Below are 27068 nucleotides of genomic sequence, written 5' to 3'. Positions count from 1 at the left end.
CCGTCACCTTGTGGCTTTGCCCTATGTGCTGGAATAAAGACCTAGTTAATAAATCGTATATAAAATATTTTTGCCATTCTTGAAATACATAAACAGTAGGTAGAAATAAGTATACTATATTTTCTTTTATCGTAAACATATGTCTGTACCTATTTTTTCATGGAGACAGATTATAATTCCAAATGTCAACATATAAACATAAAAATATATATGGTTGCAATATATTGGAAATATGATTCAAATATAAGGGGTAGTTAGCTTTATTTTTCTAGGGGAAACTTTACTACATTCAATTGACTCACATATCTACCGTAAATTAGAATAAACTTTTGAAGTATAATTGTCTATTTTCAAATAGATAACTAATTTACATATAATAATAGTGTGTTTACAGAATTAAAAAAAAATCTGTCCAACATATCAAATTCCATATTTCATATATAATTTTTAAAATCCAACAATATAAAACAATATTTTAGTTAAACACAATGCAGGGATAACTTTAATATCATATTCATATGTGATTATTGTGTCTTTGCACAAGAAGTTGGGTGGTGGTAAGGGAAGCTATACCAGGGAGGGTTTGTATGTGGTTGAGTTGCCAGGGTATGTGCCAATTACAGGCATCTGTTCGGAATAAAACCCCAAATCCACATGATTACAAGATGCATGGGATATACATAGCAAGCTAATTGCTACCATTCCTGTTCCTATTTTGTTTGACAACATGAGAACACCCTTCTACTCGTTTCGTTCTGCGACAGTTATAATGTCTTATGTTGGTTTCAGGTCCGATAGAGGTATTTTCCCTAGATAGATTGATGTCACACGATAAACTGGCATCATGCACAGGCCTACCTAAGCTCTACAATGATTAGATGAATAGATGGCACATACTTCCGTTTGCATTTTTTTTTATTAACTAATCCATTAGTGAGCTGGTATTCCAGAAGATCTGGGGTACCCATCTCTTTCGTTTGCCTTGAACCTATCAATTTTTTTTATTGAGGTAGCCAGCCAGGTGCAAAGTAAAAGTATACATTTTATACATAATTCAGTCCATTGTAAGTATAACAACATCGTAAGAACAAGGAGACCTTCTTGATCGATCTATTCATGAACATTTGTTACTTCATATCAAATCCAGTCTTGGATAAATACATAATCCATTCTCTTACTATTCTTGTTTGTTATGGTGTTCTATTGCAAGACCAGTAAGTAAGTATTGAATTAGGTGGGTGAGAAGCGGTTGCGCCGTGAGGCACAGAATCCATTTTTATATCATAATACTTCAGCTTTCTAACCAAATAAAGACACCAAGATAATTTTTAGCTACTACGAATAAAAAGTTTACAATAAGAAGTAAAAAATGGAAATAAATAACTATTCCTTTCAGATTTGAACGCATGTTTGTTATTTGTTTATCTTACGTTTCGATACACATCCGATGGAAGTAATCGTTGACATAACAAAAAAGGATACATACAACTCAATATTGTTACAAGGCTTAGATACACGGCTTTTTCGTATTCCTGGACTAGAATGAACAAAAAACTTCACGAAATGACTTTGTAATCAGGCAGCATTGCCCATATTATACGACTGCACAAGAAATATATTCCTGCAGAGTAAAGAATAAGGAAACATTGGGCTCAATGGAGAAATTACAGAATATGAAGCGTTTCCCATGGGTAACGCAGCCAATCTCAATTCGTGATTATTTTGAAGAATATAAAGACTTAGTTGATGACAATTTTGGCTGCAGTTATAATCAAAGAATTGTTCCACAAGTAAGTTATATTTCCAGTGTTGCCCCCTGACTAGCTAGGTCAAAATGAAAACGAAATTCCTGATATTTGAGCTGAAGTAGTTCTCATGGGATGCAAAAAGTCGCTATGAGTATAATGCAATTTGAATTATCCATCTAGCTGTCCTAGTTCTCGAGATATTGCATTTTGAATGGAATTAAATCGGGCCTATTTTTTTCCAGAAAATCGGGCCGAAACGTGCGGTCTGACTAATCGCCGATCAAACGTAAACAATGACGGTTTTTACTGACAGGCACAATTTTATATAAAAATTTAATATATGGTTGCATTATTTGACCTATTTTCTATAAGATGTGTGATTTCCATGTAATTTGATCATAGAATTACGTTTCTATCCTTTGCAAAATTACCCACCACAGCTACGAATACCGTCAAATTACATTAAAATCACACATTTTAAAGAAAATAGTTTGAATAATTCAACTATATGCAAGCTATTACACTAATAGCACAATAGTAACAAACTTAATAGTGTAGTTTGATCCATACCACCAGTGATCATAGCGGGCAGGACGAATCGTAGCTGTGGTCCATAATATTACGGAGGATAAAAACGTAACTTCTCTTTGATCAAATTACATGAAAATCACACATTTTAAAGAAAATAGTTCAAATAATTCAACTATAAGTATTACACTAATAACATAATAGTAAGAAACTTAATAGAGTGAAGTTTGATAAGATGGCGGGATGGATGTTGATGTTGTTATCCGATAATCCGACCCGATAGAATAAAAAACTAATTAGTACCACCGATTTCTCAGCTCTACCGTATCACGCTGCCTTTATTTTGGTATAAGAATAATCCGCGAGACTTGTAGTTTTCGTTATTTTTGGTTAGTTGCCTGCACTCTGAATTTATTTAGCTCATTTTTTACGCTGAAACATAAACCAATTTTCGATTTACTGCTGAATGCAAGCCGCCATGTTTATCTTATGTTTTTATGTACCGACATGTAACTGATGATGTAATTGTTTGAAATTTACTACGATCGTAGTAAATACACTCGTATAACATTTGTATGAATGAAATATCTGGCGGTATGTAAATTTGGCCGTTTGCATAAAATGACGTGCTATTGGGCTCCTCATCGACGGTGGTGCCTCTGGTGGTGTTTGACCTACCTACCCTGACAGTAACAGTTCCCGATTTTTCTGTTCTTGTACTTTTACATCTTTAACATTTGCATTAGTAGTTATGTTTACAGCAGCACATCATTTAAACATCAACATAACAAAATCGTGAAGCGTTCCACATTTTTAGTCCCGCAAGGATCAGTACTGGCCCCGATCATGTTCGGCGTATACATGTAACATTAATGACATGAATGAAGGTGTGGAGTGCTATATGAATTTCTTTGCAGATGATGCAAAATTACTAAAGAAGGTAAAAATGTAAAAGGACTGCAACTCATTGCAACAAGATCTTGACATGATCTGGAATTGGACTCAAAAGTGGGAAGTAAAATTTAATGTAAAGAAATGCAGTATAATGGAATTTGGAAAGAGTAAAAACAGAATATCAAAAGATTACAGAATTGGTCAAGAAAGAGTAAAAAAAGCAAACTCGGAAAAAGATCTTGGAGTGATGATTGGAAAAGACATGAAACCAGATAAGCATATAAATAAAATATTCGGAGAAAACTACAATTTGGATGAAGAAATTATAAAGAAAATACTAACTATACTAATAAGACCAAAACTTGAGTACACAACATCACTTTGGACACCTAGTACTAAAAAGAATATTAAGAAACTAGAAAGAATACAGAGTGACAACCAAACTAGCACCGACTCTCGCTGAACTAACATATGAGCAAAGACTGTCCAAATTGAATCTTTCAATCTACCAACTTTGGACCAAAGAAGAGAAAGAGGAGATTTGCTGACTATCTACAGAATAATGAAAGGAATGGAAGTTTTAGATAGGAATGACTTGTTAGTGTGGGACAACGGTAAAACGAGAGGACACAGAAAAAACTGAAATAGGACAGTTATAGAAAAAACTTGAAAAGGAACAGCTTCCCACACAGAGCGATAAATACATGGAACAAATTAGACAACGAAACAGTATGTGCAAATACTATATAAGATTTTAAGATAAAACTTGATGCAGAGAGATACAAAGACGGGTCACCACAAGCATAGCTCCCTTCCTGTATATTACAGCTAGGTAAATACAACTAGGTAAATAAATAGAAGAAAATATGATAATAATATCAGTTTGATCACTATATAATTATAAAGTGATAAGCATGCAATTGTTGTTTTATGGGAGAGTTTAGAAAGAAAAAGGTAAATTTTTAGTTTTGCACACTTACATGATATAGCACTAGAAAATTAATTATCAATTTTGTAAATTATAATACACCAATATAATGTGTGATATTCTTGGTGGGAATCAATAAAAAAGTTGCTAAAACCAATTTACTAACAAATGAAGTCATGGTGGTTGAATGATACGCCATGTTTGTTTTGATAAATGCCAAGGTCGAGGAAATGAAAGGATGATAAATTCATCTATTCTAACCTAACCTACCTATCATAACCTAACCTACTTAACCTGTGTAACATAACCTATATTTAGTAATTCAGTACTTCAAATTCTAAAGATCATCCAGGTCGTCATCATCACGGATGCTGACGGCCTGATCATTATTGTACCTCAGGCAATTAACAGATGATGGCAGAGCCCTGTGTTCTCTCATAAAGTCCAAGGAAACCCTATTGTCTTTGTAACAGCGCTTATTAATGTTACCTAGAATTGTTGAATACCTGGTCCACAACATGAAAGCCATCATCTAACAGACCGTGACTGGGCTGGACAGGCGATAACATGGCATCTGTACCGTATACTAGTGGCTTCATTCAATAGTAGATATGCTTATAGTAAGGTTTTTGCTATTTATTTCTGTCAAGAAAAGCACATACTACATTCATGTATTTTAATTTATAAAATTAATATTTCATTTTCTAATGCTATATCGGGTAGGTGTGCACAACTAAAATAATAGCAAAAAAAGTTCCACACTTGGCTTGCTGATCTGGAGTCTTGGTATTTGGTAACAAACACAAAAAATTCTCATAGTAGATCATCAGTTGAATGAGGAAAATCTTGCCTAATTTTGATACCAAGGCATATTTTTTCCCATACATCTTTTTAAGAAAATTTATCCTAGAATATGCAAACACATATTCATTTTTTCTTTTTAGCTTTTGAAAGATATATTATTTCCTATGATTATGGTCCAATGGTAATTAATTTTCCTTCATTGTTGACAGATTAATAGTTGCAATTGTAACATTGTTGGTCTGTGAAACTGGTCTATGGGATTGCTGGGTCATGATCAGATTAGTTGTCCAATTCCAAGGCTTGAGCTGCATTTCAGGAGTGGAATTATGATCCACCAGTGGCCTGCTAAGCCTATCCTGGCTTCCTCAAGACTGCTAATTAGAACCTTACGATGTTCACTCCCTTACAGTTATAGGATTGTGGCCACCAATCCCAAGTAAAAACACCAGTAGGAACAAGCTGCTGCACCTCCTCAAGGTTACACAGTCCCTTGCCCAAGTGAGTGGCTACCCTTGGGCCACAGCACTAAGGAAAATTATTTTGTAGTGGAGGGAGAGGTGTAGTCAGTAATATGTTGTATAAAATACATGTGGAAACAAAAGAAGTACACAAACTATTGGAAATATTGGACATAGGAAAAGCTCCAGGATCTGATGGTGTCTCATATTGAATATTTAAGAAATGTAGATTCCAGGATCTGATGGTGTCTCAGATTGAATATTTAAGAAATGTAGATACCAATTAGTGGATAAGATTCATAAACAATGTGTGTGCTCAGTGGAGGAAGTAATAGTACCACAGGACTGGAAAAGAGCTAATATGGTACTAATTCACAAAAGAAGTAAAGAGAAACCACTGAACTACAGACCAGTGTCCCTGACCAGCCTGATAGGAATATTATACAAGAGAATTGTCAAAGATTGGTTGAATATACTGAAGAAACAAAAATTTTGGCTGATAACCAGTTTGATTTTAGATCTAGAAGACAATGCCCTGTTAGAGAGAGTTGGGTGGAGTGTGTACACTTAGGTCTAGAGAAGGCATTTGTCAAAGTAGCTTACAAGCAACTTTTGTGGAAATTGGAGCATGTTAGAGGATTTACAGGTAAGCTCTTTGAATGGACCAGGGATTTTCAGAAAAATAATAATAATAGAGTACATAAGAATAGCAGTGAAAGATAAGATGTGAAGATGGAAGGCAGTGACCAGTGAAATTCCAAGCAACTTTTGTGGAAATTGGAGCATGTTAGAGGATTTACAGGTAAGCTCTTTGAATGGACCAGGGATTTTCAGAAAAATAATAATAATAGAGTACATAAGAATAGCAGTGAAAGATAAGATGTGAAGATGGAAGGCAGTGACCAGTGAAATTCCAAGCAACTTTTGTGGAAATTGGAGCATGTTAGAGGATTTACAGGTAAGCTCTGAATGGACCAGGGATTTTCAGAAAAATAATAATAATAGAGTACATAAGAATAGCAGTGAAAGATAAGATGTGAAGATGGAAGGCAGTGACCAGTGAAATTCCACAAGATTCAGTTTTGGGACCTGTAAATGACATGATAGAAGGTACAAGCTACATTAGCTTCTTTACAGATGGTGCAATTATCATGAGAATGGCTGAGAGAAGTGCAGGTCATTACAATATTTAGACAATATGTAAATGTCTAGAATCAAGTTTGAAAAATAAACATTAATACAAAATACTGGAAATGGGTCAAAACTCAAAATGATCATCAGTGAATTACTCAATGAAAAATGTAAATAAATTACAAAAGCAAAAGAAGAGAAGGATTAGGGAGTGTTGGTCACATAGCTTGTCACCTTACAAACATGTCCGTGAAATATAAAAGTGGCTTTTTGTTTCATAGGTATGAAAATGAAAAAAATATGAAATGCCTGATCTGTTTTAAGTTGAATATAATTGAATTATTATAACCAGTATTTAGTTGACTAGTAGTTACAGTTTAGAGTTTTTCTTTGCCTTGTAGCTAAAGCTTTGGGGCAATTAGTATGTTAGAAGTGATGAATGATGTCAGTTTTATTATATGCACTGGATTCTTGAAGTCAAAGTAATTTTTGCTTTTGCTTTTGAGGAACTCAAATTTGTGAAGACTTGAAGATTTATCCAGAATGTTACCTCATAACCCTCTTTGTCATGCCAATTTTCCATTAGTTTACAAAAAAAAAAATATTTTGCTAGAATAAAGTTGATTACACATACAGCAGCAGCCTGCATTATATTTTGCACTCTTATTTATACATTTTTGCCAAAATGCCTCTTGGCATTGCAGACATGTTTGCTGACAAAATTAGGGATATTGATAGTATTCTCAGTTTTCAGCCATTTGTGATAAAGCTTACTAAACATTTGCTTTTGTAGGAGAATATTCATCACTTTAGTTATTTACAGTCTTTTTGGGGCTTTGTGATGTGGTCTCATAATTTCTTTTCTAAACTGCAGGATACATGTGCTTATGTTGCTCAGGCACAAGATTTTGATGTCAAAATTGTAGATACTGAAGAAGATGACGCATATTACCAAAAACTTGAAGAAGCATGCAGGTAAGATAAATTAGTAATTCAGAATGTGTTCCTCTTCACTGTCTTTTTGTTTTCCCTCTTGGCACCTTTTTTTTTTTTTTTTCTTTTTTTTTTTAAGTAAAATTTTATTAGGGTTCTGAAGGAAGGCCTTTGAAAGAGTGAGGTGCATAGTGAATGAAATGTTTGAGGATTATAATAAATTTATATTTAGGACATCTGTTACATTATGGATGCTATTGATGAGCATCTGCATGAAGTTTTGTGTGAGGGATATTGGTGAGTAAAATTTCCCTGCTGCTATCTCTGAAGGCAAAGTTTGATAACTGGAGATACAGAGATGGGACCCAAGAAGTATAGCTCAGCCCAGTCTGGTTATTATTGAATGAATACTTAGAATAAGTTGATGACTTGATTTCACAGTATCGACCTCCTGACTTGTGATGATGAATTGCAGCAGCACGAGACCTCAGGCTCACTCCATCAATCGGGAAGACTTACCAATTGGTATGCAGGTATGATTTGCCTTCCATTTTCAGTTTGCACAAACATTATGCACTACCAATGGTGTGTTACTCTTTCCCTTGATATAGTGATGAAGTGTTTAAATTTTGTGGTGGTGAATTGGAATATAAATATATATATATATATATATACAGTACAGTATATATACAGACGCTCCTCTACTTACGTTCATTCGTTTTACGTTTTTTCGATTTTACGTTTGAACCGACTGTAAAAAAAAAATTGTAAAAATTTTTGTGAATTTTTTAGTTTAGCGCGCTCTCCGTAGTTCAAACGATACTTACGCATGATGCTGCGTCCATTGTTTACATGGCACAAACGACAGACTGAACGTGCCTTGCTTCATCCTCCTTCCCCTCCTCCTCCACCATCTCAATTTATGTTGCTTGAATTTAATTTATTTGAAATTAATGTTATTATTTTACAATGTTATGTGTATAATTAATGATTTAGGGGTATTTCATAAGATACGGTAATAGAATTTACGGATGTATAGTACAGTAACAACTTACGTTCATTTTCAACTTACGTTCGGCCGTTCGGAACGTAACTAAAACGTAAGTTGAGGAGCGTCTGTATATACAGTGAGTCCTCCTTATACGGTAATTCTTTATCCGGTAAATTCACAGTTATGGTATTTGGTAATTACTACCCTCGATTCTATTTACGGTAAGAAAAATTCACAGATACGGTATCCATTAGATATTTTGAAGAGGAAAGATCAGGGAGAAGGTACGTCTGCCATATCCTATTATGAAGTGTTATAATGGGTTCGGTATACGGTAATTTCAATTTGTGGAAAGGTTTTCAGGAATGCATATGTACCGTATAATGAGGACTTACTGTATATATATATATATATATATATATATATATATATATATATATATATATATATATATAAATATATATATATATATATATATATAGGTAGAGATATTGGGACAAATTATGGGAAAGGTGGAGGGGGAAACACGGGTCTAATATATAATATAATATACCAAACCAAATCATATCATGGTATATCACATTACCATGATATGATTTGGTTTGGTATATTATATTATATATTATATTTTATATTGTATATTGTGTCATAGATCGTGTTGTGTTGTATTATTATTATATTAATATTATTGTATTATATTGTACCGATGCTGTTTGACATGTACTGGAACCAGCCACCAACCACTCCGCAAGGAGGGAACGTGGGCCTGACTCACTATATACACCGCCAACTTCGACCCAGAGTAACACTCCTCTGAAGAAGCTATTGTAAGCGAAACCGGTCAGGAATAAACTCAATAATCAGATAAAGACCCGTGTTTCCCCCTCCACCTTTCCCATAATATATATACATATATATATACACATATATATATGTATATATATATACATATATATATATATATATATATATATATATATATATATATATATATACATACATTCCAAGAGCTTTTTCCTCTTTGTAAGGGAGGTAGCTAAGTCAGAGGCACGTACCTATTCCCCCCATTTCACTCCCCTCTACCACCCTTTCTGCCCCTCCCATCTCAGCTCCTCATGGATGATGGGTCATCCCTGCATCCGCCAACTGCCCTGGGTCAAACACAGTGCAGCAAGACACAGGATTAAGAGAGAAACAGAGGGAGTAATTGGTGAGGAACAGTGTGGGTTTAGGAAAGGTAGGAGTTGTGTGGATCAGATTTTTGTGGTAAGGCAGATATGTGGGAAAACCTTAGGAAAAGGTAAGGATGTTTTTTGGGTCTATGGATTTGGGAAAGGCTTATGACAGGGTAGACAGGAAGGCATTATGGGAAGTTTTGCAGATATATGGCATTTGGGGAAAGCTGTTAAGGGCAGTCAAGAGTTTATATGAGAATAGTTGAGCCTGTGTTAGAATGGTAAATGAAGAGAGCGAGTGGTTTGAGTTAAAGGTGGGACTGTGTCAGGGATGTGTCATGTTGCCATGGCTGTTCAACGTGTACATGGATGGGGTGGTGCAAGAGGTAAAGGTGAGGGCAAAGGGCAGGGGACTGGAGATTGTTAACCTCTTCCATACGGTGCCGCCTACGTAGGCGGCATGAGGAGCAAGTGGATACGCAAGGCTGCCATATCGGCATCTTGGTTATATTTATTGTAGTTGTCCCTGCGTAACTGACATAGTCTTTAAACTGGCTTCATCACATTTTCTATGGTTATCAAAATTCACGGGTGAAAGAGAGAACGATCAATATAAGCGGGGACTATTTTTTATGATGCGAGTATTATGACACAGCATCGTATGTCTGGCAGCTAATGCTGCTCGCGAGATTTTGGCCCGGAGTGAAGTGGTTAAAGAAAATAGAGAAAAGTGGGAGGTGAGCTAGTTGTTGTTTCCTGATGACACTGTACCTGTAGCAGGGTCAGAGGAGGGATTAAGGGAGTTAGTGACAGAGTTCAGGAAGGTATGCAATAGGAGAAAGTTAAAGGTAAATATGGGTAAAAGTAAGGTGATGAGATGTACAAGGGTAGAGGATGGCAGTGCATTGGAAGTAAATCTAAAAGGAGAGAGGCTGGAGGAAGTAGATAACTTTAGGTGTTTGGAGATAAATGTAGTAGGAAAGGGAGTGAATGGAGGTGGAGGTAAATTGTGTAGATTTGTAGTTATCTATATTGGCTGTTTGGTGAGGCAAACAAGGTGAAAGTCTGTTTGTTTTGACATCTCACCCTTCTTTCCTTCACAAAAATGAAGCAACCTCCGAGCAAAACTTGGGAGGAGGGGGTTTGCCAGATTTTAATTACAAGGTACAATTTGGCTGTTGCCATTACAAATTAAAAAATAATCTATTTTCCCCAATATCTTCAAAGTACAATGCGTGGACTGAGTCTGGACTCTCATTGCCTATGCATGGGATATTTACATAAGATTTACAAAAGATAGAGAACATAAAAGAAATATGTGATAAAGAAATAAAATGTTGATGCATGTTGATCTGGTAGGATGGCAATGACAAAGGAGAAGTATCTATTGTTTCACATAGCCCAAAACACCTGGCTTCTCTGGTCACTGTCAGATCCGGTGACAATGGAGCGTCCCTTGGGAGACAGATCTGAGCACAATAGAGGGTTCCTTGAGAGTTGGCTGAAGGTGTTGGAATTCATTCTCACTCTACCTGCGTGCATGTGCACTTGTGCACCCTAGGCATCTAGGATTTGACTTTCCCTTTCAATCATCTTGCCACAATTGTAGGTTGAGAGAAGCAAGTAAATGTCTTGGGGGATCAAAAAGTGTTATGAGAAATAGGCAAATGGGAATGGATGCAAAGAGGAGATTGTATGAAGGGGTGATTCTGCTGATGGTATTGTATGGGGCAGAGACTTGGAATTTAACACAGAGGAAAAGTTTAAATGTGTTTGAGATTAAATGTCTGAGAAGTATGATAGGGGTTACAAGGTTGGATAGAGTGAGAAATGAGGAGGTGAGTAGGAGAGCAGGAGTAGAAAAAGCGATGGCAGATAGGGCTGCTGAAAGATTGTTGGGATGGTGTGGACACACGGAAAGAATGAGTGATGAAAGATTAGTAAAAGAGGTGTGAAAGGCAGAGATGGAGGGAGTGAACTTGAGAGGATGATCAAGGATGATATGGATGGATGGGGTGAAGGGGGCAATGAGAAAGAGAAGAATGTCTGTTAAGGAAGGAAGGGAGCAGGCAGAAACTAGGGATGGGATGATACTGTTATGCAAGGGAGGGCTGGGGGATGTGGGATAGGGGCTGCTTACATGTGAATGATATTTTAACGCAGCCTGAAGGGGTTTCTCCCTGTCTTCTCTTTTTCTGCATGAGGAGATGGAGATGAGGGAGTTGCCAATAGTGAATCAGCCTTGCTGGGAATGTGGATATATATATATATATATATATATATATATATATATATATATATATATATATATATATATACACACACACACACACACACATAATTGTGGGCGGGGAGTTGGGGGTGTGTGTGTGTGTGTAAGGTCATAGCATTACCCATAGATCAGTCATACGAACTCTGAGCTCTCTTCTGGGAGGGAAATAGTTGTCGATCATGAGTCCAACACATGATTCAAAGACCAAGGTGAATACTGTATATACACATACACACATGCAATAAAAATAGAAACTTTCCTTTATGACTGAACCTCCTCAAGTTCTCTGTCCCTGCTAGCAAAACAGGATCATTCATGTATGCTAGAATGTTCTTACATACATTCTTGTTTGTTTTCCCTCATCTTTACTCCCTTGCTCATAATACTTACATTCATTTATTTCACCATTCCATCAGTATAAAAATTAAACAACTATGGTGACATGACAGCACTGTATCAAATCAATATTTACTCCAAACACCATTCACCATTCTCATTCACCACTCAGACAGGCTCCACACCCATTGTAGAAGCTCTTCACTGCTTTTCTTCCTATTCCACACAATCTCATGATTTTTTACTCCTATTCCATTGACTATCATAAGCCTGTGTATCTAATACAGTAAGTCCTTGTTATACAGTACAAATGCGTTCCTGAAAACCTCACCGCAAATTGAAATATGGCAGACGTACCTTCTTCCTGCTCTTTCCTCTTCAAAACACGAGCGGATAACATATCTGTGAATTTTTCTTACCATAAATAGGATCAAGGGTAGTAATTACCAAATAACGTAACTGTGAATTTACAGGATAAAGAATTACCATATAAGAAGGACTCACTGTATCTGCATTAACAATATATAGTATTTAGACTGAGGTAGTACATGAATGAATTTTTCTACAGGTTCCTTTACGGATGGAGTCATTCCTGATGGAGCAGCAGAGAAGCTGCAGGTACTACGGGAACAAGAGAAAGAACTGGAGAAACGTCAGTTCATTAGTAAATATAATCGTTTGCGAAATCGCCTCCTGAAATATTCATCCACCATCAGAATGGTAATACTTTACAGTTCTGTTTTGAGGATGGAGTAGTTTTATAGCCAAAAGTGAGATAAACACATACATATACCAAAGGCTTTTTTCCCCTGTACACAGGAGATAGCCAAAAAACAAAGGCAGAAAAACCACTCCCACCCATTATATCCCCTACAAACTCCACTCCCCTCAACCCTCATCCCTCTCTCTTATCTTGGCACCTCCTGGATGATGGGTCATCCTTGCATCTTGTCCACTGCACTGGGTCAGAAGCAGTGTTGCAAGACACAGCACATCTGCAGCAAGGTCACTTCATTAAATTGCAGAAAAGAAGACAGGGAGAAATCCCTTCGGGCTGCGTCAATTTCTCATACATACTCCCTCAATCCCCATCCCCCACCCATTCCCCCTCATGTATCACAGCATCATCCATACACAACCATTCTCCATTCACTCCTACTCAACAGACATTTCCCTCTTTCCCAATGCCCCTTTTACCCCATCCATCCATCTCATCCTAGGTCACCCCCTCATGTTCACTCCTTCCACCTCTGCCTTCCACACCTCTTTTACTAGTTTTTCTTCATTCCTTCCTTCCATGTGTCCAAACCATCCCAATACTCTTTCATCCCACCTATCTCCCAACTCCCTTTCCACCCCTGGTCTCCTCCTCACCTCCTTATTTCTCATTCTATCCAGCCTAGTAACCCCTATCATACTTCTCAAGCATTTCATCTCAAACACATTCAAACTCCTTCTCCCTTCCTCTCTTATGTTAAATGTTTCTGCTCTGTACAGTGCTGTCAGCACAATCACTCCTTCATACAACCTCCTCTTAGCATCCATTCCCAAATGTCTATTTTTCATTACACTTTTTAATCCCCCAAGGTATTTACTCGCTTCTCTCAATCTACATTCTACCTCCACCCCCACTCCTCCCTTTCCTGCCACATTTGCACCCAAGTATCTAAAACTATCCACTTCCTCCAGTCTCTCTCCCTTAATACTTACTTCCAATTTGCTGCCACTTTCTCTCCTTGTACATCTCATCACCTTACTTTTACCCACATTTATCTTCAACTTCCTTCTTTCGCACACTTTCCCAAACTCTGTCACTAACTTCCTCAATCCCTCCTCTGATCCTGCTACAAGTGTGTGTCATCAGCAAACAACAACTGGCTTATCTCCCACTTTTCTCCATTTTCTTTAACCATCTCCAATTACTGACCCACACCTCTCACACCACTGCATCCATGTATAAATTGAGCAGCCAGGGTGATATAACACATCCCTGCTGAAATCCCACCTGTACCTCAAGCTACTCACTCTCTCATTTCTAATCCTAATGCAAGCTCTACTACTCTCGTAAAAACTCTTGGCTGCTCTTAACAGCTTTCCTCCTATCCCATATGTCTGCAATACCTCCTACAGTGCCCTCCTGTCTACCCTGTCATAAGCCTTTTCCAGATCCATAAAAGCTCAAAATACATCCTTACCTTTTTCTATAGCTTTCTCACATATGAGGAGCCGCGTGCTGTAGGGGCTCAAGCGCCAAATTAGGAATTCCGAGTAATTAAGCGTTAAAGTATGGGTACATATTACGGACATTATTTGCGTGTAAAAATCAAACTGTAATATATCATTTGAAAGCTTTCGAACAGATCTTTTTTGCTATGTGTTTTTCATTATTTTTTTGTTGCATATTATTATTGAAATATGCAAATTTATGCACACCTATGTACGATTCCTAATATTCCCAATATGTGTGGCATGTAAATAAACATTCAAAATGGAAGGTAAATACATGTATGAAATATGTAATATAATATGAATTTCATTATCCATTGTAATTATTTTTAATGATTTTTTTAAATTACGTTTTTTTGTTTTGTTTTGTTTTTACTTTTTTTTTTTACCAGACAGAGACAAATCGCAATAAATACATGAAATTCACACAATATTAGTCACACTCACCATTCCAGGGAAGATGTGCCCACGTAACTTAAATAAGGGGGGGGGGATTAGTAATCGAGGATGTCGTCCGGCCCCTCATGCACGTCTACCTCACTCTCCCTTCAGTATGCAACTCTAACCCCTCGATACAGTGGGAATAAGGTAGAGAATCCTATCCCAGTCTATTGCCCCATGATCTAGAAGAGATGGAGCACCTAGAACATGCAAAAACCTGAAATCGCGGGAACTGGCGCTTGAGCCCCTACAGCACACAGCTCCTCATATCTGTCTTTCCACAAAAATCTGATCTACACAATCCCTACCTGTTCTAAACCCACGCTGTTCTTCACCAATTACTCCCTCTGTTCATCTCCTAATCCTCTCAGTCAAGACCCTCCCATAAGCCTTCCCAACTACACTTAACAAGCTGATCCCTCTGAAACTGCTACACTCACACTTGTCCCCTTTTCCCTTGTAAAGTGGAATATACAGGCATTCCCCTAGTCCTCTGGCTCTCTACCCTCTCTTTAACAAATATTAAATAACCTCACCAGCCAGTCCACCAACACTCTACCTCCTTTTTTCAGACATTTTGCATGGCATCCATCCAACCCAGGTGCCTTACCTGCTCACAACATACACAACAATAAATTTTCCAAGATCCTAACTAAATAGGACTGTAATCCTGTCCAGGTCTTGAAAAATCCAGAATCTTTGACAGTATATAATGCCCAACCAAACCTAAATCAATATGTAAATAAAGCTTATTACACTGATTCACTTCACATCACCATTTTGCATTGATGGCATAAATATTATAAAGATTGACTGAATTATTACATAAACAATATATTCAACACACATCACCCCAGCACTGTTTGTGTGGTACTTGTATACACCTTTCCTATTATGATTAAGTGCATATTAAGAAAGATAATGGATAATACTGTTCTAGGCATAACTCAAGCACAAAAGAAAAACTATATTAGGTATAGCATAGTACATGCTTATACCAAAGAGCCTTTACCCCTTTTTATGATGCAGGTGGCTGACTGAAAGTATCATTCTCCTAAATCCATTTGATGTCCCTCCTATCTTAGCACTTTGTGGATGAAGGGTCATTTCTGTCTACTGCCACACTACTCAGGTCAAAGACAATGCAAAAAGACAGTACTTTCACAGCAGGACCAGACAACTGAATCGAGTTTACCTTTACCACTATATTTTACGGTGGTCCCCATGTACCCCTCATCCACTCAAAAGATTTATAGAGTAGGTCAGGTAATTTCTTCATCCATTTATAGGTACTCTCCATTCACTCCTGTCCTTTGCACTGTCTTTCCACCTTCTCACGTAAGGAGAGATGACAACTGGCAATTGCTTACCCTCTACTACTTTCAGCTGGTGATATAGAAACAGTCCCACAGTAATGCAAAACAGACAACAGTGAAATGCTTCTTTCCAGAAAGATCTATGGGATGGCCTGAGGACTGTTGACAGTTGCAGGTTTCCAGTCAGTGAAACTCTAGGCAACAAAATTATTATTATCACACATCACCACCACACCATTGCTGTCATTATTCACAACAGCATGTATGCATCTATTATTTTCACTTCAAATAGTTCATCTGTCTTCAGTGAACCTATTAGCTGTTTTATTATTTAACAGTGGACAAGGTGCAGGGATGACCGGTCATCCAGGAGGTGCTAAGATAAGAGGGAGGGTGGAGGGGTGTGGAGTGTATTCAAGGATGGAAGGGTTGGGAATGATTTTATGCCTTTTCCTTTTTGGCTACCTCCCTTGTATGGGGGAAAAAGCCTTGGTATATGTATGTATGTATTCATAAAAGTAGATAAATGAAAAAACTGTTAAAGGAGTTGTTTAGGAGCTAAGACGAGAGGGAAACATGGGTGGTGGATGGGAGTGGAATGGGTGGAAGTGGGTGTGTGCCTTTTGACTTGGCTTTCCATGTACAGGGGAAAAAGCCCATGGTATATAGATACATACACACATAAACCAAAGGCTTTTCCCCCCCTACAAGGGAGGTAGCCAAAAAACAAAGGCATAAAAACCATCCCCACCCATTCCATCCCTTTTTTTTAGACATTCTGCATGGCATCCATCCAGACCAGGTGCCTTACCTGCTCTCATCATCTTAACAACTGCCTTCACTTCATCCTTCCTTATTTCTCTCCAGATTACAGACAGTGAGAATTGCCCGGAACCAGTCAAAAAGTTACATGATAATGCGGAGTGCCTTCGTGATGTTGTGCTAAATGTTCGAATACATCGTCCCTTCTTCAAGAGGACACATCAAAAGAAATCATACAAGTAAGGGTTTGCAGTTATGAATTTTCCCTTAGGCCTGCTATGGTTTATGTAATATATTTATATTGATTTACCTGTTGTCTTAATTGTTGCTGTGATTAATGATTCATGTTTTATTTTTTACCTGGTCTTGTAGACCAGATGATCTTTGATGATGATGATATGGTTTAACGTCACAAACTCCCCCCTATCAGAAGGCTAGGACGGTGCCCCTCACAGAGGGCTTTGTAGCGTGGAATTTAATGAACCATGCCCTTGGTTCAACTTCGCTGGTGGCAGGATACGAACCCCCATCCCCTCGACCTTCGCCGCAAGTAACGACGCCCTAACCCGCTCAGCCAGCGAGCTTCTTTACCTTACCTATAATTTTATTTCCAAAATTTCATTATTCTTTGCAGCTCCTTCCCATCCCATAGCCAAGAACTGCTACTATTAGGACAGCAAAAGTTATCTGAGCTTCGAGATGCTATTACTTGCATTAATGATCTTGCCATCAATGAAGACTTAAGTACGGATCCGATGCTGCGTCATCTCACCTACCTGCCCAATAACTCGGTAATTGATACAGGATTTGCATCATGACTTATGTTTTCATTTTACTCATTATGTTTATTATATTTTCATATAGAATCCAAACACATACCTGCCTCACCAAGTCAACATGGATTTAAAGATCACTTCACCAATGCACTTGATACATTTTTCATATTTAGACCCAGGATGAGATAGATGGATGGGGGTAAAAAGGGCGTTGGGAAAGAGGGGAATGTCTGTTGAGGAAGGACGGGAGAAGACAGAAGATGGGGTGAATGGAGAATGCTTGTGTATGGATGATGCTGTGATGCATGAGGTGGAGTGGGTATGGGATGGAGGGTGAGGGAGTATGTGTGAGAAATAAATTGACACAGCCCGAAAGGATTTCTCCCTATCTTTCTCCTTTTCTGCATGAGGGGACAGAGAGGGGGGGTTGCCGATTTAATGAAGCGGCCTTGCTGTGGATGTGCTGTATCTTGCGATACTGCTTCTGACCCAGGGCAGTAGGCGAGATGCAGGGATGACCCATCATCCAGGAGGTGCCAAGAAAGAGGGAGGGAGTATGTTAGGGATTGAATGGGTGGGAGTGGTTTTTATGCCTTTGTTATTGCCTGCCTCCTTTATAAGGGGGAGAAAAGCTTTTGATATATATATATGTATGTACCTGTTATTCATCCTCTTCCTTTTTCAATCAACTCACTTTCAGGGATGTGTCATGTCACCATGGCTGTTCAGTGTGTACATGGATGGGATGGTGCGAGAGGTAAATGCACAGGTTAAAGAAAATGGAAAAAATGGGAGATGAGCCAGTTGTTATTTCTTGACAACTCTGCACTTGTAGCAGGATCAGAGGAGGGATTAAGGAAGTTAGTGACAGAGTTTGGGAAGGTGTGTGAAAGAATGAAGTTGAAGATGAATGTGGGTAAAAGTAAGGTGATGAGATGTACAAGGGGAGAGGATGGCAACAAATTAGAAGTGAGTAGTAAGGGAGAGAGACTGGGGAAAGTGGATAGCTTTAGATACTTGGGTCAATGTGGCGGAAAAGGAAGGAGTGGAGATAGAATGTAGATTGAGAAATTAAAAATGTAATAAGAAATAGACATTTGGGAGTGGATGCTAAGAGGAGATAGTATGAATGGATGATTGTGCCAATAGCACTGTATTGGGTAGAAACATGGAACATGAGAGAGGGTTTAAATGTGTTTGAGATGAAATGCCTGAGAAGTATGGTAGGGGTTACTAGGCTGGATTGAGTGGGAAACAAGGAGGTGAGGAGGATAGTTGGGGTGGAAAGGGAGTTAGAAGAGAGGGTTGATGAAAGAGTATTGGGATGGTTTGGACACATGGAAAGAATGAGTGAAGAAAGATGAGTAAAAGAAGTGTGGAAGACAGGTAGAAAAAGTGAATATGAGGGGGCAACCAACAATGAGATGGATGGGGTAAAAGGAGTATTAGGAAAGAGGGGAAAATCTGTTGAGGAAGGATGGGAGAAGACAGAAGATAAGTGTGAATGGAGAAGGGTTGTGTATGGATGATGCTGTGATGTATGAGGGTGAGTGGGTGGGAGGTGGGGGGTGAGGGATTATGTGTGAAAAATAAATTGATGCAGCCTGAAGTGATTTCTCCCCCTCTTCTCCTTTTCTGCATGAAGGGACAGAGAAGGGGGGTTGCTGATTTAATGAAGTGGACTTGCTGTTGATGTGCTGTGTCTTGCGACACTGCTTCTGACCCAGAGCAGTGGGGAAGATGCAAGGGTGATCTGTTATCCAGGAGGAGCCAAGATAAGAAGGAGGGAGTGGGTGGATGGGAGTGGAGCATGTGGAGATGGAATGAGTGGTAGTGGATTTTTTTTTTTTTTTTTTTTTTTTTTTCTCTCTCTCTCTCTCTCTCTCCACTACCTCCCTTGTAAGGGGAAAAAAAGCCTTTGGTATATGTATGTATCTTTGACGAGATTTTTTCCATTCAACAACATACTCATTTCATCTCCCTTATCCTTATTCCACTTCGGACACCCCAAAGAACTCTCATGAGAGTAAAAGAGAACATCTTCACATTTTCATTACTAATACCATACTATACACTTTTGCAGGATTTGTACCCATCTGGGTTTTTTTACATCAATGGTATCTTCTACAATGATATGCGAGACCCAACAGCAAAAGATTACAGCAGTGTCATCCGCTCCTGGGCACAGCGTCATGAACAGTGTGGTATGGGTTTTACTTTTGTTTATTTTTCAAGGTGGATAAAATGTTGATGCAGCCTGAATGGATGTTCTCATCTGCTCCATAAATTATTTTGATTGGATAAGGGTTAGGGTGAGGGTAAAGGATATAATCAAGGAATGGGGATAAATCAGTTCCAGCTACCATGAACTGCTGTTGAAGTGCAGAGCCTCAGTGAATTGCCCTTTTTCAGGCTTGCATTGCATGTACACATACATATCAAAAGGCCTCTTCTCCAATATGGGGGGAGGGGGGCAGGTCAAAGCTTGCACCCATCCTACAACCCTCTTATATCCATTTGTTGCCCCTCTACTCACCATGTAGATAGAGAGCTCCTCTTTGTCCCTCACTACAGTTTGGCAATGCAGCAAAGTATAGCAGCTCCACAGCAGGGCCCTATAACTGGATCTGGTTTTATACCCATCATTTCTTTATGTGGTTTAATTTGTGATCCCTAAGGATTTCTTGTAATTGACCAGGTGAAATGAAGGTAGCAAATATGGAAGCTGTGACTTTCAACGAGTTGGAACTGCGCCTTGGTTACCCATACTTGTATCTGCACCAGGGGAACTGTGAGCACCTCATGGTCTTCACAGATGTCAGGTTTGTTGCATAGTAGAGGTTCATGATCAAAAGAGTTTTGATTTTGGGCATCATTGTGACTAAGGGTGTACCAGATATGGGAAAATTCTGAATATTGAAAGATATACTTTATAAATACTTTAGGTGTAACCAAAAACTCAAAAATTTAATTTTGCTTATCTATATCCAAAAAATGGAAACAAGTACAGGTAGTTCTCGATATATGCGACTTCGATATATGCGAATTCGCGTATATGCGATTCAAGAATTTGCACCACTTTTCGATATGTGCGGGGATATATTCGAAGATATGCGATTTGACCTAAAAAAAAAAAAAAAAAAATAGTCGCGGCCGATTATTTTTTTCAAAATACCTATTATATATTTGAAGTTGGTGCGCATAAAGCCGTGTGGTAACACTGGCTGCATCAGCTAGGTAGAGCTGGCATCACTGCGGCGTTATCACAACAACAACACCGGCAGCTGTACAGACGGCATCGTCTTAGGCATCCTTCCTGTTTCATAGGCCAAACCATTGTCTTTCTGCAGGTAATTAAGCTTTTTTGATACACAAATTAATTATTTTTTTCACAAACAAATTAATTTTTGATACTTATTACTGCCCCAATTAATTTCGTCAATTTTCACTCTCTGCAAGAATTATCGTTTATTCTCCGCACTGGATAAACTCTAAGCAGTAAGCCTGCCTGTGTATCTCCAGAGCACATCAACAGTCAGTTTAAAGGTCAGATATCAACAGATATACCATTCACTAAAAATCATCGAAAATGTACTTTTTAAAAGCATACAAATAAAGTTTTTACCTATTACAGAAGAATTTATTCAGAAAATTCACTTTTAATTGCGCCTCGCATACCACTTTTCCGAAAATACAAAAAGTTATGGAAGTCTTGATAGATATCAAGACTTCCATAGCTTTTTGTATTTACAGTTTAATGTACATCAATTCATTTCATTGCGTCGTCTGCTATTCGAAACATTCCGCCCGTGCGCTTCGTGAAAGGTTCGGGGAATTCCGCGTTCGTGACGTCACAGTTGCCAAACAAACAACATTGTTATTCTGAATAGCTAGACTTAGGAAAAGTGGTATGCGAGGCGCAATTAAAAGTGGACCTTTAAGCGTAGCAAGCAGTCTGAAATGTGAATTGTAAACAGACTGATTTTTCAAACAGCTGAAGAAAGGATTAGTAAAAGAAGTATGGAAGACTCAATGAAAGAGAATGAATAATTCCTCATGACTTTTTTGGCTTTGGTTCTTTCTCCTCCTCTCCGTCAGCATCCTTTACCTTTCCCTTCGTCTGTCACTGATGTAATTATTTTATCACCATGAAATGATAATGTCACTATTTCAGCATTATCAACATCAACCCACTCCAGTAGTTTGTTAGCACAGGTTTGTTGACCCACCAATCTCTCTCATAGCTTCAAAATAACAAACTTGCATCTACTAGTTACAAAATCTCTAAAATTATTGTCCCTGTCCTCCTTTTCAAACATGACCAATGTATAAAGCTTTTGCCAGCATTACATACATACCAAGGCTTTTTTCCCCCTTACCAGGGGGGTAGCCAGCATTACACATTTATTTAATGCTTAACATCCTTCCAACATAGTCTATCTTTATACCAAGGGCTTCTGCCCCCACTACCATCAACCACCCACTTGTTACCCTCTCATCTTAGCACCTCATGGATGAAGGGCCAACCCTGTCTTCTGCTGTCTGCCCAGGTCAGAAGCAATGTGTCAAGAGTAGTTTGACTAGCTTTTTTAAATTGCCAAGCTAGTGAAGGCATAAATATTGTAGCCTTCATGTTAAAGTTGTGCTTAAATTCAGGGAATGGACCAACAGTGACAGTGTGTGTGTGTGTGTGTCTGATGAAAGTCTTAAACCTTTTTTGAGTGACTGTTTTACAACTCATATCTGTATTGTATTGTGGTATTGTGTTGTATAGATAGATAGACCTGTATTATAGTTGCCACTTGGTGAATTTAATTGAGCTGAGGGAGAGCCCCTTCTGCATCATAAGGTTTGAAATTTTGTTTCTTTGATTTTCAATTTCATGTCTTTTACAGATTACATCACCGCGATGATGTGCAGGAGATCTCCCGATACCCATTACTTCGAGGGACAGCAACCAAATTGTCAGTTTCATGCTACATATGTGGATTACTGATGGCTAGGTAAGTATACTATATCAATATATGTGCATCCCTGTTCTCCAATGCTGTCTTGTAAACATTATATTCTTTCTTTAAGTCCATGAATTTCCTAAAATATCCTTACAAATTACTTAAATGCTTCTCACACACCTGTCATATGGCAAAAACTTGGTCTAAACACTTTTTTCGGATCACATGAAGAATTGTCACCCCAGACTTCGACAGGGTGACAATTCTTCATGTGGGCTATCCTAGGGTGACAATTCTTCATGTGGGCCATCCTGGGTTTACGATTCTTCGTTTGTACAAGTTGATGACAATAATCATAACCTTCATTCAACCTAACCTAACCTAACCTAACCTAACCTAATCTTTATTCCACTGTTGATATTCAGCATATGGGGTGACAGTTCTTCAGGTGGGATCTCATGGGGTGACGATTCTTCATGTGGGCATTCTGGGGTGACAATTCTTCATGTGCCCCCCTTTTTTTCTAAACCTACACTGCTCTTCCCCAGTCACTCCTTATGTTCTCTTCCTAATCTTTAATTCCTGGAACACCATATTTCCCAGTTACTTAAGCCACTGTTTCATCTCATGCTCGAGCATCTTGATCCCCAACACATTTACATTCCTTCCAAAATTCTCAACCTTTTTATTTGAATTACTCCAAAATTCTTCTCTTTTATCATTTTTCTTTGTACCAGGGCCATATGTACTCAGAAATGCCCATACCTCCCAACCTATTCTAATTTTTACCCAGTTTAGGTTATTTAATGTTTGTTTAAGAGAGGGTAGAGTGCTGGAGGACTGGAGGAGTGCCTGTATAGTTCCACTTTACAAGGGAAAAGGGGACAAGTGTGAGTGTAGTAGTTTCAGGGATTAGTTTGTTAAGTGTAGTTGGGAAGGCTTATGGGAGGGTCTTGGTTGAGAGGATTAGGAGAGGAACAAAGGGAGTAATTGGTGAAGAACAGTGTGTGTTGCGTAGATCAGATTTTTGTGGTAAGACAGATATGTGAGAAAGCTATAGGAAAAGGTAAGGATGTTTTTTAGGCTTTTATGGATTTGGAAAAGGCTTATGACAGGGTAGACAGGAAGGCACTGTGGGAGGTATTGCAGATATATGGGACAGGAGGAAAGCTTTTAGGAGCTGTCAAGAGTTTTCACGAGAGTAGTAGAGCGTGTGTCAGGATTAGAAATGGAGAGAGTGAGTGGTTCGAGGTAAAGGTGGGACTTCATCAGCGATGTGTTATGTCACCCTGGCTGTTCAATTTATACATGGATGGGGTGGTGCGGGAGATAAATGCAAGGGTAGTGGGTCAGGGATTGGAGATGGTTAACCACTTCACTCCAGACTTAAATCTCGCGGGCAGCAGCCAATGCCAGCCGTACGACGTGTCGTAATAATACTCGCTTCATAAAATATAGTCACCGCTTATATCGATCGTTCTCTCTTTCACCCGCGAATTTTGAAAACCACAGAGAATGGGATTCAGGGCACATTTGGGAGAATGTAAAAACACAGGGGCAACTACAATAAATATAATCAAGACGCCGATATGGCAGCGTCGCGAATCCACTTGCTCCTCATGACGCCTATGTGTGCGGCACCGTATGGAAGGGGTTAAAGAAAATGGAGAAAAGTGGGAGATAAGCCAGCTGTTGTTTGCAGACAACATTGCACTTGTAGCAGGATCAGAGGAGGGATTGAGGAAGTTAGTGACAGAGTTTGGGAAAGTGTGTGAAAGAAGGAAGTTGAAGATAAATGTGGGTAAAAGTAAGGTGATGAGATGTACAAGATGCAGGGATGACCTGTCAGATAAGAGGGAGGGAAGAGGGTGTAGGGGAGTGGAGTGTGATGGGGATGGAATGGGTGGGAGGGGTTTTTATGCCTTTGTTTTTTGGCAATCTCCCTTATAAGGGTGAAAAAAGCCTTTGGTATATGTATGTATGTAGGAACTACTGGCCTTGTATATTTGAGTGCATTGTCATTATTGATATAATAGTGCATGACTATTTTTTTCAGTTGGCTGGTGTGGGGTGAAACTCGGCTCCCTATGCCTGTTGCCCATCTCTGTGACCGCTGCCTCAAGCTTTTCTGCTATGATAAAGATGGGCAGAAGATCAACGACATCAAAGTGCTGCCTTTCATTGATGAGTTCAGGTTGCAACAGAAAGTCATAATAAAAAAAGATATAGGAACACGACTATAATAAATAGTGTTGCTCTGACTTAGTGAGAACAGTACAAGTGACATTGACAGGTTCATATGAAACGAAAAATGTTACTTTGTGTTCACTTAGGATGGAGTTCAGTCTGGAAAATATATTTTTATGGGATTTCTATTGATGCTAAAGATATAGGGAAGATTCTTTGAATCTTTATTGAAACCTGGAGGATGTGTCAAATTCTACAAATGCACCTGCATGTAAAGATAATGGTGGTATAGGCTTTAAAAGTGGACAGTTGAGAAATAATTCTCTGTTGCAACAACCTGAGAGAGATAAGCTGAGAGAAGAGTGGCAGGGAGTGAAGGATAAAGTAGAACTAGGAGTGGAGGAGGAATGGGGATGTTTCGAAGAGGGAGTTACAAGGTGTGCAAAGATGGTGTGTGGAACAAGGAGGTAATTAGCCAGGGATTGGAGATAGTAAAAAAACATGGAGAAAAATGGGAGATAAGCCAGTTGTTGTTTGTGAGTGTGCATTTTGACTGACCCACTCCCCACTATAGGCAACTTTGAATCTCTGAATTCAATCATTCAAGAAGGCCCAAAGCAACAAACGGGACATGTTCATATAGTGTTGTTGGTTAATCTGCAGTGTCAGCAGAGTGTAACTCATACTGTTGAGTCATAGAGACGGTACAGGAAATTTTTAATGAAGTAACAGAAAGTAGGAACAGTAGAAGTTAAAAATGGCAATCTTCTCAGAGTGTAGGGTAGTTTTCAATCATAAAAGAATGCTCTGTGACTCTGGTCTGTAGGGGTGTCATTGAAGTATTGATCACAGAAAACAATAAATCTAAAGAAGTGCATACCTAAATGATATAGGAATAGAAAATTAGATATTGATTTCATAAATCATAATACATCATTGTAATCTACATTTTTATTTGTATACATACATAACCATATACCAAAGGCTTTTTCCCCCCTTACAAAAGAGGTAGCCTTTTATTGGCAGAAATCATTAAATATAAATTAAAAAAAAAAATGCAAAAAACAATACAATAATGACAACTCAGATGTTTGCAAGTTTCAAGACATGTCCCCCTCCCCACAAGATGAACTGATGGAAGTCCAAAAAAATAGTCTAGTCTTACCCAACCTAACCTCCTCTGTGGTATGCATTTAGCGTCCCTAGAGGTCATTAAGGTCGTTGTAGGGAGGGAATGATATGATAGTACAGGACTGGACAGATGACACAAATATGGCATCTCGAAGTTCATGTCACTGCTCCCGTAGTGTATCACTTTTTTTTTTTTTTTTTTTTTTTCTTTCTTTTTCTTTCTTTCTTTTTCTGCCCTGCCAAGGAAAATGGATATTATGTTGATGTACTTTAATTTACCACATTATTATTTAATTTTGGAATTTGTGAAGTTTCATCTTACCTGCTTGCATAGCAATTTGTACATTTTTTTTTCATCTATATTACAACAACTTTTCTTAGTAACGTTTTTCCCTGAAATGATTATGAAGGGACGGGGTAAAAATAATTCCTTAAACCTTCCCACTACAGGCCAATGAAGTGCCATTTATGTTGCAAGTATCACCTACTATATTTTCGTGAAACACGTGTTCTTCTCCCTATTCTAACCTCAGTTAACCTAATCTAATAAAGCGAGTAGGGACATCCATCCATCTTGCAGTTTGGACAGCTATGACACTGCTTCAGCATGGGTGTAGTGAGAAGGTTGCGGAAATTATTTTTTCCCCACCCCTTAATATTGAGGGAAAACATCACTAAGAAAAGTTGTTGGATTTGTCATAATATAGATGTGAAAATTGTACAAATTGCTGTATGAGCAGGTGAGATGAAACCTCACAAATACCTTAATTTTGTATCGATAATTGCATAGGTGTACACTTTAGTAATACCCAGAAAAATCATGCAGTCAGCACACTATATGAGTACTGTGTCAGTGGGCAGCACTGGATTTTTTTTTTTTTTTTTTTTGGGGGGGGGGTGAACTATGTGGGGATGCAATGGATGGGAGTGGACTTATGCCTTTGATTTTGGCTACCTCCCTTGTAATGGGGAAAAAGCCCTTGGTATATGTATTCATTGTAGAGAATAATGTTCAACCCTTTAAAACATTTTTAAGTATATTATTGTAAAAAAAAATAAAGACTTGAAAGTTATTTTGT

At 38.3% G+C, this 27068-nt stretch overlaps 1 protein-coding gene across 3 annotated transcripts; it reads left to right on the top strand.

Annotated features, from left to right (window-relative positions):
• Positions 1–1436: 1436 nt before the first annotated feature.
• Pbp49 (proximal sequence element A Pbp49) lies at positions 1437–27068 on the top strand. 3 transcript variants are annotated; one of them, XM_076210469.1, is made up of 10 exons: positions 1437–1790; positions 7366–7466; positions 7866–7957; positions 12767–12918; positions 17049–17182; positions 17578–17734; positions 19803–19923; positions 20418–20541; positions 22615–22722; positions 24728–27068. In XM_076210469.1, exons 1-10 carry the CDS (start codon positions 1656–1658, stop codon positions 24912–24914), a joined length of 1311 nt encoding a protein of 436 aa, XP_076066584.1. In that variant the 5' UTR covers positions 1437–1655; the 3' UTR covers positions 24915–27068. The 3 variants fall into 3 exon arrangements, with proteins under 3 accessions (XP_076066584.1, XP_076066586.1, XP_076066585.1); XM_076210471.1 differs by having other exon boundaries at positions 1771–1790; positions 7900–7957; XM_076210470.1 differs by lacking the exon at positions 1437–1790 and adding an exon at positions 5517–6318.

The sequence above is a fragment of the Oratosquilla oratoria genome, chromosome 27, assembly GCF_046742065.1.
Source record: "Oratosquilla oratoria isolate Oo_2021 chromosome 27, ASM4674206v1, whole genome shotgun sequence".
In the NCBI taxonomy this organism is placed as follows: domain Eukaryota; kingdom Metazoa; phylum Arthropoda; class Malacostraca; order Stomatopoda; family Squillidae; genus Oratosquilla; species Oratosquilla oratoria.
The sequence above is the reverse complement of the archived record's forward strand: the minus strand, read 5'-3'. Positions and strand labels throughout refer to the sequence as shown.